This window comes from Ostrea edulis, chromosome 5 (genome assembly GCF_947568905.1).
Source record: "Ostrea edulis chromosome 5, xbOstEdul1.1, whole genome shotgun sequence".
Lineage (NCBI taxonomy): Eukaryota > Metazoa > Mollusca > Bivalvia > Ostreida > Ostreidae > Ostrea > Ostrea edulis.
The window spans coordinates 72,865,818-72,879,154 of NC_079168.1; the positions used below are offsets into that span (position 1 = coordinate 72,865,818).

The 13,337-nt window shown below is 36.1% G+C and overlaps 1 protein-coding gene across 1 annotated transcript in view; it reads left to right on the forward strand.

The window, feature by feature from the left end:
• LOC125651038 (collagen alpha-4(VI) chain-like) overlaps nucleotides 1-13,337 on the forward strand; it is a 31,318-nt gene that overhangs the window by 13,363 nt on the left and 4,618 nt on the right. Inside the window, 6 exon segments of the mRNA XM_056165456.1 lie at nucleotides 10,543-10,717; nucleotides 11,017-11,140; nucleotides 11,403-11,486; nucleotides 11,488-11,577; nucleotides 12,324-12,511; nucleotides 12,920-13,093. Coding sequence (XP_056021431.1) covers nucleotides 10,543-10,717; nucleotides 11,017-11,140; nucleotides 11,403-11,486; nucleotides 11,488-11,577; nucleotides 12,324-12,511; nucleotides 12,920-13,093 — 835 coding nt within the window.

The following is a 13,337-nucleotide window of genomic DNA, read 5'->3' on the forward strand; positions in this document are numbered from 1 at the left end:
GGAGGCAGCTGCCTCCTCCAACTTTTGAGCCAAAAAAAATAAAATTTAAAGTTCATTAGAATTTATGTTGTTTCCAATAACTAAGAACATGATACCTCCCTTAAAAAGCATTCCAAATCTTTCTTTTAGAATGAGTTAGTCAAGTAACATCTTAGAAGGCCCTAGAATCAAGGATTTTGCACGAAACGTGTTCAGTGTGCACAAAATGTGCTCAGCGTCTGGGGGCCTGGGCGGCCCCCAGACCCCCGCCTAATTTCCTGCCTCCTCCAAATTGAAGGTTAATTTACGGCCCTGGCTTGTCGTAAGAGGCGACTAAATGGGGCGCTCCTTCGGATGAGACCACAAAAAACGAGGTCCCGTGTCACAACAGGTGTGGCACGATAAAGATCCCTCCCTACTCAATGGCCATCAGCGCCGAGCATAGGCCTAAATTTTGAAGCCCTTCACCGGTAGTGGTGACGTCTCCATATTAGTGAAATATTCTCGAGAGGGATGTTAAATAATATTCAACCAATCAATCATATTTATGAGAAAGAAGAGAGCATACGTTTCAGCTTGCGACGATGGACTTCTAAATGCCGAGCGTTTTTGGCGAAGAAGTAATCACTTCTTATGTTAACGTCCTGGGTTTGACGCGGCCATGGCACAAGCGGGGCTCGAACTCGTGACCTCTCGGTTACGAAGCGAACGATCCAATTTGTTAATGTGTTGAAATCATGAGATCAAGCATAGAATGTATATTCATTAATATTTAATATTATCATTTGACAGATACTACTACAACAGATGGAGAAATTTATGTCACAGACTTTGTCATAACAACTTCGGACTTTCAAACAATTGGATGAAATTTTCTTGCATCATTAAAACAATAATGGAAAACCTTATCATTTTTGCTTTGTGTGCACTATATAGCATTTACGTCTCGGACGACTTAGTTCTCGAACAAGCTAACTTAAATTCTATGTTAACCTGAGGTGGCAGAGGACAGTTTCTTTGGTTTTGAAACATGTGGATAGGGGGTATACACCAAAGTCAGATTATGACAGACTAATGAAAAATCATATTTCCCTTTTATGTCAATACTTGTATTTCATATTAGTGTAGTTAATAAATTATGACCCTAAATTACATGTAATCTATAAATACTGGTACTGGTGCACAAAACATGCTCTGAGCAGGTTCCCCTTTTTTGCTTTGATTTTCCCTCATTTGGGCTAATCCGCACCACCCCCCACACCATCACAGTACCAAACATGGGGATTTAGACACTGTGCACAATCAAGAACCCTATCTGCCCTTCTCAAAAATCTACCTCTCATATGGGGCCATCCACCTTCCCTCACAGCTACAGACCTTTTGCTAGACCCTGCATGTTTTCACAGGAATTTCTTCAGCAACTGACCACGTGTCTTAGTTTCGTATTTGCACCCATCTATATGCTAGGAATCATGGTGACACCTACATGTTGTATATCAACATTTTTACTAAGCACTCAGCTACATTTGACATGCATCCTAAAATTATTGTATACATTTTTACACATGTAATATCACTTCAAATATGGGGTAATTCCATTTTTTGAAAAAGTTGACCGGGCCTATAGTGCGAAACTGTCCCCTGCTACCTAAGGTGGCAGAGGACAGTTTCTTTGGTTTTGAAACATGTGGATGGGGGTATACACCAAAGTCAGATTATGACAGACTAATAAAACATCACATTTCCTTTTTATGTCAATACTTGTATTTCATATTAGTGTAGTTAATAAATTATGACCCTAAATTACATGTAATCTATAAATACTGGTGCTGGTGCACAAAACATGCACTGAGCAGGTTCCCCTTTTTTGCTTTGATTTTCCCTCATTTGGGCTAATCCGCACCACCCCCACACCATCACAGTACCAAACATGGGGATTTAGACACTGTGCACAATCAAGAACCCTGTCTGCCCTTCTCAAAAATGGGGCCATCCACCTTCCCTCACAGCTACAGACCTTTTGCTAGACCCTGCATGTTTTCACCGGAATTTCTTCAGCAACTGACCACGTGTCTTAGTTTCGTATTTGCACCCATCTATATGCTAGGAATCATGGTGACACCTACATGTTGTATATCAACATTTCTATTAAGCACTCAGCTACATTTGACATGCATCCTAAAATTATTGTATACATTTTTACACATGTAATATCATTTCAAATATGGGGTATTTCCATTTTTTGAAAAAGTTGACCGGGCCTATAGTGCGAAACTGTCCCCTGCTACCTCAATGTGAGGTAAAGTAAGTAAACTGAAGCAAATTGAATAAAGACCACGTTGAGAGGAAAGTAATGCAAAACTTGAAGAGGAAATATATGAGATAATTTCTCGTTAAAACTGCTAAAAAGGTAATATTTTCTAGAACCGTCAATGTTAATAAATAATTTAAATGTATAAACACGTGGAAAAAGATTAAGGATTGTTTACATTGGAAACGGTGAGTAGCAGATTTTGAACATCCGAAGTAAACGTAATTTAAGCTGTGTAATTGTATTAAAACACTTTTAAGATACTTTGAACGGCGTCCTTTCACCTTAATAGCATTAAGTCTTCTTCATACAGAGGAATACCGACACCCGTGGCAACAACACAAGCGTGCAAGTGTCGTCACATATACGACTATATACCTGTATCTACAGAAAATCAAACTTTTATTTTTATTGTCAACCTTTCAAATACCCATATATTATGAGCATCAGAATATGTACTCTGTTGTATTTCAATTCTCACTGGATGAAATCAGAAGGATCTGAAAAATATGCGGTTCTTAAATGTGATTAATACGTAGTGCATATCTATATATTTCGCCTAACGTCACCAGAAGTTAGTTAAAATACACAGCTGGATGGTTCTCTCGGTAAAAGTATCCACCTTGCGGGAAATTCTTGGCCATCACAGTTTTGATTTGAACATATCTTATTGTACATGTGTTCGATATCATGTGTTCAGGAGCGTTAACAAGTTCTCACAACTCACGAGTGTCTTTCCTGATGTTGGTATCTAGTACAATTGTCATATAATTACACAATAGATGTTGGTATGCAAGGTGAAGATAACGAACAGTGATCAATCTCATAACTCCTACAAGCAATACAAAATAGGTAGTTGGGCAAACACGGACCCCTGGACACACCAGGTCTAGTACAATTGTCATATAATTACACGATAGATGTTGGTATCTAGTACAATTGCCATATAATTACACAATAGATATTGGTATCTAGTACAATTGCCATATAATTACACGATAGATATTGGTATCTAGTACAATTGCCATATAATTACACGATAGATATTGGTATCTAGTACAATTGCCATATAATTACACGATAGATGTTGGTATCTAGTACAATTGTCATATAATTACACGATAGATGGTATCTAGTACAATTGTCATATAATTACACAATAGATATTGGTATCTAGTACAATTGTCATACAATTACACAATAGATGGTATACATAGACAAGTGGTATAAGAGTATCAAAATCTTAATTATATCTTCCAGATTCAATAATGAATTTGTGAATTGCTGAATAAATAAAGCAGTTAGTATCAGAAGACAAAGTGTCATTACCCCATAGTAAGAGATGTGTATCCATGATAACGACTTCATCAAGTCTAAAAAGTTTGTCAAAAAGATTAGACCTAGCATTCAGGTATGATTTACATACAAAGAAAATAAGATAGGCATTTTCATTCATGACAAACGTACATTTGGGAGAATCTATGATGTTTCGTCTGTATATATCGTAATTCAATAAGCAGTGATGATTTAATTTAGTGTCAAGATTGACCGCGCGTTTAACAAATGAAAAATATTTTGGAGGCTTAGAAACATCGTGAATATGCTGAGAGAGGCTGCTTCCCTGATTTCTAATTTGAGTGAGTTTCATTTCCGAATAATGTCAGGAACAAAATATTTTTTGAATTATAATTCAAGTCTACTGATAGAAATTTTATAATTTTTACTGTTACGTGTGTTATAACGTGAGACAATTTTTCTTATTTTGGAGGCCAAATGCTACTTTTAAAAATATTCTGGTAATTTACCATTTGAAATTTTGATCATAGTTGTTAATTTGGCTGTGTTACGTCCACAAGAGGTTCCCACTCTGTTTTTAGATATAGAGATTCTTTGGATGTCAAAATTGGTAGACCAGTAAAGCAATTCTTGCAGCGCTTAACTTCACTTTTTCTACCCACTCCCTATCAAAGGTTGTGCAGCTATCCAATACGATAGAAGCATATTCAAGAACGGATCTTAAAAATGTAGTATATACGAAAGGTGAAGATAACAAACAGTGATCAATCTCATAAATCCTATAAGCAGTACAAACTTAAGCAAAATTGTCATTTCAGATTTTGACTTCAAATTCTTATATCTCTTGCAGTTATTAATTTGTATTTGGTGTTTTCCTTTTTTGTGGGGAGGTAAAATTTTGACAAACGATCCTGTCAACAAGCTGTTAAGGCGTGATTATACCCCACTGTTATTTTATTCCTATAAAAACACGCAATTAAAAGTAATCAATGGGAAGCCAATCAACTGACACCTACCTGTGTAATAATGAAGCCACCAACCTGGACGACTACAATCGCAGGTGACTTCAATATAGTCATTAAAAAAACGATACATTATCTACTCAGCGGACCGATAATTGATTTCAAAATAAGCGATATTTCAGTATAAGCGATTTCAATTTAACCGATATCTTAATGCAAAGGAAATAAGAGACTGAGACTGGGGATTTTGTTTTACTTCAAAATAAGCGATATTTCAAAATAAGCGACTTCAGTATAAGTGGATTAAGCTGTAGTTGAGAGATACATCTTAGACAAGTATTTCCGATCGAGAGTAAGCTAAGTCTCTTAAAGGAAACCCACTTTTTTAATAAGCACTGCTCACTATATCACTGATATAATCAGACCAACTCATATTTTGCGAGAACAATAAACAAAGATATCGATGGGTTGGTAAATAGTCAAGTTCATATCCCTTAAAATATAACAAAGGAAATTCTTCTACATGTTTCGTTGTGTAAAAAAAAAACAAAAAAAAAAAAAAAAACCACATTTGTTTTACATGAAAGTCGAAGATAACGAACGGTGCTCAACCTCATAACATTCATAGATTGCATTTCAGTAACGAATTTTCTGACCTGTCACAGAGTGTTTTCTGGTCATGGTTCAGTACTATTTCAAAATTCTTAACATTCAAATCGTTATGTTGCAGAGAATTATCGTCTGGGTACCATCTGCAGAACAAAAGCATGCTACGTCATTGAGGTAAATTGAAAATAACAATGGGCCTAAGACAGAACTTTGAGGCACGTCATACATGTAGCAGTGATGCTAATTTGTCTTTAAGCTGTCAATTAGATAATTTGTAGATTACCACTAATACCATTAGTACGAAGTTTAAGAATTAAAACCTCATGACACACTCTATCAAAAGCTTTTAACAAATCACAGAATGTCATACAACACGTTTGCCTGTCTTCAGTACGTTTCACAATATTGTGGTGTGTCTGTAACAACTGAAATATTGTAGAGTTGCCTGGCATTCGCATGTTATATAATATCTTTTTTCAGCACTGATATTCTCATCATTCTGCTCATTTGTTCCTACACCTGCACAACAGATGCAGTCCCATTTCAATGAAAATTGAAGATAACGAACAGTGATCAATTTCATATGTTCATAAAAGTACATATATCGAGCGACAATTATTTAGGCTTTGGCCACCGAGATTTGACAATGTCTAGTCAACAAATACCCGCTGTTGGACAGAAGGATACTATCATCAGAAGAGGGGGAGATATTTTACATACCAGAACCTAGACATTCAATGAATATTTCATATCCATGTTTTGTTAACATAAAGTTGTCGTGATAGCCTTTGTGTCTATTCAATCAAGCATACCATTAATTTTGTGTCTGTTTTTACAGTTTCATAAAAGATTAAAGCAATAATACAAAATATGTACAATACACAAACTCTAAACCGAAATGTATATTACAAAGTCTTTGTCACTAATAGTAAGTCTCGAATTCATCCACAGAGAGCGTTCAAGAAGTAACAGTAATTGTGTAAAAATAAGACTAGGACTGGTGTAGCACTCAATTAAATGATAAATAAATAAATGAGTCACATGTATGTTAATAAGCTAGCTATGACAATTATACCCTAATGTATACGTATATCTGTGATAATAAGCTAGCTATGACAATTATACTCTAATGTATACGTATATCTGTGATAATAAGCTAGCTATGACAATTATACCCTAATGTATACGTATATCTGAGATAATAAGCTAACTATGACAATTATACCCTAATGTATACGTATATCTGAGATAATAAGCTAGCTATGACAATTATACCCTAATGTATACGTATATCTGAGATAATAAGCTAGCTATGACAATTATACCCTAATGGCAATATCATCCCAAACCATAGAACTTCATTGTAACTGCATTTGTTAAAAGTATCGCAGTACTTGACCATGCATCGTCGGAAACCCACGGTTGATTACGCTTCGTTCCCTCTCCATCACCCATGGGACCATTCATTTCTACCCGCTCGTTCTCATGAATAATTAATGAGGCAATTTGATTGGGCGCTCATAGTACACCCTAAGCGAATTTGCCCAAACAACAAGACGCTTTCAACCCAATTTCGGTATACAATTGTTATGATAGCAAAGTTAAGTTGATGCTATCTTTAAAAACAGAAAAATTCCGTTACTATAACGATTACTTTGATTGGAAGATATCTTTAAATATTTATTCATGAGAACGACCGAGTAGAAATGAATGGATCCATGGGTGATGGAGAGAGGATCGTAGAGTAATCAACCGTGGGTTTCCGTCGATTTTGACCACGTGGTTTTGAAAGGAGAAAAAATAACAACGTTAAGGAGGAATACTACACTAGAGAAATATAATTGTATTTATATATCTCAACTGATTCGATATGCAAGAGCTTGTTCTGCGTGTAGTCAGTTTTTAAATCGAGGTAAGCTACTGACAAACAAGTTGATGGTACAGGGCTTTCAACAGTCTCGATTGAAGTCAGCATTTCGCAAATTATATGGTCGTTATAACGATCTAGTTCGTCAATACAACCTATCATTGGATCAAATGCTGTCTGACGTGTGATCAATCTCATAACTCCTACAAGCAATACAAAATAGATAGTTGGGCAAACACGGACCCCTGGACACACCAGAGGTGGGATCTGGTGCCTAGGAGGAGTAAACATCCCCTGTCGACGGGTCACACCCGCCGTGAGCCCTATATCCCGTTCAGGTAAACGGAGTTATCCGTAGTCAAAATCAGTGTGGCAAGAACGGCCTAACAATCGATATGAAACACGTCAGACAGCAATGATAGGATGTATTGACGAACTAGATCGTTATAATGACCATAGCATTTACGAAATGCTGACTTCAATCTAGACTGTTGAAATCCCTGTACCATCAACTTGTTTGTCGTTAGCTTGCCTCGATTTAAAATCTGACCATACGCAGAACAAGCTCTTGCGTATCGAATCAGTTGAGATATATAAACACCATATGCAGGTGATAATGGAGTATTGCTACATGAATATGAGAAGTTGACGATGGAGAAGATGAAATCATCCCGTTTGTCATACAGCTGAGTTGTCAGGTTGCCGTTAATGTCTACTTTCAATAAAATATCTTAAGTATGAAGCAGAAGTGAAAGACTCTGTGCTGTCTTTTATTTCGAGCTCACAGGGATATGTCGAATATATTTTACATAATCCGTCAACATCAAACTAAATGCCTGAAATATTTTTCTTTCAAACCAGATCCAGCATATTCTACCATCTCGCCTTTTTCGTCAGCAAAACCAGTTAGGCCTAGTCCATTTCGGAAACTGCTATGACCTCACTGTGACCTAATTCGTAGCTGTATAGGTACACGTTCTGAGCCATAGTAGAGTAGAAATAAAGTTCTTGTTTCCGTGGATGATGCAGGATAACCTCCTCGGCTTTCATTTTTCAAAACAACATTTCTCGACCTCGAAGGTTATCCTGCAGCATCCACGAAAACGTAAATTTTATTTCTTAAATATTGCACGCTTGAGAAAGTCAACTACGGGGTATATATTTCAGACTAATAAGGGTCAGAATAATTACCATCATGCACTCTAATAGCCCAACTCTAGGTGACCCTTTTCGTAGACAACGAGACGAACACTGTATTAGAACACTAGACACTGCTTTTCTAAATATGTGCATAGATAATGTAGAAAATGCGGAAGATCTTACAAGTCCACACAGGTGTGAGGTGCGAGTGTGATTAACTTCGGTCATACATTCTTCAAATACCGTTACCAAACGTACACAATGTCTCATACGTTTTACTTTATAACAATGAACAATCAATTCTAAATCATATTTGCCGTAAACTTTACCCCGTTCCTTACAAAGTTTAAAATAACTTTATTTGAGGAAACCAAAGCAAGCTCATGCTTGGATTTTTCAACACCAGAATGCAGAATGAATTGTTATTCACCACAGGCTCTTGAAGCAACCCCGTGTTATAGATGAGAATATCTACGAATTCCGCCGTCGGTTCTTTAAACTAAATTTGGTCAACAAAGGAATAGATGTCATCAACATAAGCAATATTATTGGTCATGAAAAGGTCCTGTCTTGTAATCCATCATACTTTAAAGTTTTTTTTGTGTCTTCCACAGATATACTTCTATTAGTGCATCCCTATTCTTCTTTCAGCTGGACATATCATTACTGGTGATGTTGATATAGTTGAAAATCACTCATTTTGAAATACTCGAAATGTAGCGAGCCCCAATCTTTGATTTCGGGATAGAGTTGCAGTTCCCTTATGAACTCTGTCGAAAATTATGTCAGACAATGGGCTAAAGATTGAGGTGGAATCAGATGCCTAGGAGTAAACATCCGCAGTCGATCAATCAGCCCGCCGTGAGCCCCCTGTATTGATTATGTAAAGAACGACTGGACATTTGGTAGGAAACACGTCAGGTAGTATTCAACCTAATGACATATTGTATTTGCAAAGAAGATCATTATGACTATAATAAACTCTGTGGATTGCTGATTTTAAGTAAGATTGTTAAAACCCCAGTAACAACAAGCTATTTGATAGTAGCTTCCTTCAGTTTAGAAAAGGATCATACGCAGAACATGCTCTCTTGTATCGAGGCCATATTCAGGTTATAATGAAATACTGCTACATAAATATGGAGAAGCTTACGTCATTTCGTTCTTCATAAAATTGTAATAAACGTACATGTACATGTTCAATACAACATCCAGCTATGAGACGGATGTAGACCCTAGTGATTTTCACGGTAATATTTCAAATCGACATGTGAATAAAAGGAGTATTGGTAATAGATACTTGTAATTGTATCTAAATGTCGAGTTAATGGTCACAGCAAGATATTTCTTCATATGAAGAAGCTTTTGCATGAATTCTGCCTCATAAGAATACAAAAAGTATATGGAAATTCCAAGCTACTGTTGAAAGAGCTGATCTTCAAAGACTACATAGATATTGTCATTGAGGAACCCCAGTCTCTTTTTGATATCAACTTCAGAGTACTTGTGCGCAGAATCAATGGTTTTTAAGAAAATCATTTTTGGTACGACTGATCAAAGAATATGAATTATTCCTTGTTACAGTGTACATATTTATTATGTTAATAACATAGTCTTTAATTCATAGAGAGTATGGTCAATTTTTTAATCGAAGCAGGCTACTGACAAACAAGTTAATGGTGTAGGGGTTTGAGCAGCCTTTAAAGTCAGCATTTCGCAAATGCTATGGTCGTTATAACGATCTAGTTTGCCAATACAACCTTTCATTAGGTAAAACCCTGTCTGACAAGTTTCATACCGATTGTTATACCATTCTTGACACACTGGTTTTGACTACCGATGACGTTGTTTACGGTTTGCCCAACTATTTTGTATTCATAGTAGTCATGAGATTGATTACTGTTCGTTATCTTCATTTTTCATGGAAGTGTAAATTTTTTGATTAATCACAACATATAATTTTGCAGGCAACAGATTCACGTGAAATGATATTTAGAGTAGAAAACTAAGTTCAGGATGGAATATCGTACCATTACAATTCAGGATACCATCACGGTGGAAACTTCTTTTGGGGAGCATGTCATCGAACTGTGTTATGACGACATTACAGCACTTCCGATGGAGGAGAAAGTGGACATCATTATGGTATCAGCCTTCCTTGGTTAGTTTGAATATATTTACCTTACAGAATGAGAATGAAAGGGTTATAATGATAATGCAATCTATCTGCATATAAAAAGAGTCTCGTTACCATTTATGACAATACTCTGCGTTCAATATACTAGACCAGCACTGTTTCACTATCTGTTATGTATGTTGTTTTTATTATTTTTCCCGCCTGTTTGTATGTTTCATGCTTTGTCATATTTGTATTGTAGGTGACTACTCTAATCTCCAGGGATCTATGATTGGATCACTTAACCACAATTTGGGTATATCTACTAGAGAACTTTCCAAAGACAAATCTATGGATCTCCGTATCCACTATTCCTGTTGGTTCTCAAAGGACCTGTCGCCGGATGTACCCTTCGGACGACTTCTTTGCTTTGAAAGGTTTGTATAAAAATTACGTGTGTGTGTGTGCATCTACTTGCATGCGTGCGTGTGTTCTTCAGTTCGTGTGTGCGTACGTGTGTGTCTGTGGTTGGTTAGGTGGGTGTGTACCAGAAGTATCTATTGATGTATATCTTTAAATGTCTGTTTAGAATGCAATAGAATGAGATTACTGCATGTATTTCATGTAGATCAATCACATTGTGGTATCTAACATTGCTAGTCATGGTAGCAAATTTGATAAAGCATTAGCGCAATATCCAGAATAGACGCGGTGTTAAATTTATTTGGTCTTGCAGAACAAGAGCCTCCAGTAAGCAATCACTAACACGACAAATTAGAGATATTTTCAAAGTGTTGGTTCCCATCCTGAAAAACCAAAGCACAACAATAATCACCCCTCTACTGGCTACAGGAAACCAGGTAAATTAAACGTCAGAGTATAAACCAGGTTTATCAAACGTCAGAGCACAATTATTCTGGTATTGGCCTCAGGAAACCAGGTTTATCAAACGTCAGAGCATTATTATTCTGCTATTGGCCTCCGGTTACTAGGCCTGGAGGTTATAAAACTTTTTTGAGCCCGTTTTCATACATACATTATATGAGATATGACATTGATCACTGTTCGTTATCTTCACCTTTCATCGATTAACGAATGAAATAACATTTTTCTTTTTTTTAGCGTTCGGACAAGGGAACAGTACTACAAGCGACTGTACTGGGTGCAATAAGCTGGATCCAGGCAGGACTTCCGCTAAAAAAGCTAAAAAATAGTGCTATATGGAGCCCAGAACAAGGATCTAAACAAATGTTTCTCTAGTTTAAAAGAGAAACATATCAAAACGCAAAGAAAGGAGGTGGATTCTTTTTTCTTTCTTTCTTTTTAGGAGTACTCAAAACAAACATTTATAGAGATATTTTTAAATCATATATATTCCAAGACATTCCTTGACATGTGGTATTCAAAAAATAGAAAGTTCATTGGGGTCTCTACCACGGAACTCCAAAACAGGTTCAAACACCTTCACGAATTCCACCGTCGAAATATAGAAGAAATAACGTATCATTAATTAAATGAAAGTTCGTTTCACACAAAAACATCAGTCTTGTTTAAAATGTTAAACTAAAATATGACTTCTTTACAAGCGGCCATCTCATTGACTAGAACGAAGTGGATCTAATTTGTCGTCTTGAAAATATGATAATATCACGTGGAAATCGTCAATTGCTTTGTGTAAAACATAAAAATGGTATATTTCCCTGTAAACATTGAAAAATGTATTATTGGTGATCAAAATAAAGCTACAATATCGACAATCTAGATATACATATAAACTTACTTATTTGTTGTGCATTCATGTGTCAACAACTGTTAAAATGTATTACGCAGGAAACGTTAAAGGAGATTCATAGCACATTCAAACACCCAGTGAATTCGGACGAATAATTTTCAACAGTTAATTATTTGCATATTAAGGTGTTTCTCCTGCAACCTTATCCTCAAATGTACAATCACTAGTGCCTTACTTATTTTTTTAAATCTTGAAAAATAATTATTAATTTTCTATTTTAAAAAAATTCCACATTCTTTTATGTATTGTAGAATAGATATATTCCATCATATGACATATTTTTTGTCTATCAATCGACCGATTCGACGATAGTGAAAGCCTTGACAAAGAAACTTCTGGCCAGGAAATCTGATTTAATCATACACTCTACCGCCTCGAAGTTTGACGATAAGACTGTATGGCAACAAGGGATCTTTGATCTTATGATGGGCAGCAAAAGGTTTGTACGTCAACACCAATATCTAATTTACAACATATTTGACCTATTATGTTTCTAAAAGAACTTATTCCCTCTCTGTCAAAATTCATAAAGAATTGTGTTGAAAATGAATGTACCATAAGAGGAATTTTTGTTTGAAGGGTGGGTGTCCGTTCGCAGTTCTTGAGGTTGTGGCATGTAAATAAACAAAATAATCAAGTAGTAACTCAAAGAATTAGATTTCCTCGTGACACACACACATAGACACACACACACACACACACACACACATATATATATATATATAACCGTGCGCACTCTGATTTCCGACAAATGCATATGAACAACGATACAACGAGCATTGTAAAATTGTATTATTTTACAGAATAACGTTAATTTTTTTTTATTTGCATACCTTTCATCTTACAGGATTGTTCCAGTGCTAACCCCAAACTTTGTCGGAAATGACGATTGTCTGGAAACATTCAACATGGCGATTTGTTGCACACGCCTCCGCGGAAATGACGTCCTTATCCCTTTATACCTAGAAAGTATTCAGATTATCCCCGTTAGCATTGTTTTGGTCCAATACTCAGACTGCAGGTAAGAGGGACTTTTCCAGGTCTAGAAATTGATGAAACGCTCCACATATCACATATCGCAAGAATTATTCCTCTTCAATGCTGTCGTCTACTTTGTTAGATGTTTCTCTTTGAACATCATTAAGATAAAGCTTAGATTTCCAAAACACAGTTATGGCTTGTTTGTTTATCGTTTGTGAATCGCGGATGAAATATGTTCGTAACTGAGGATGGGTTTAGCAGTATAAACAAACATGGCGATGAAC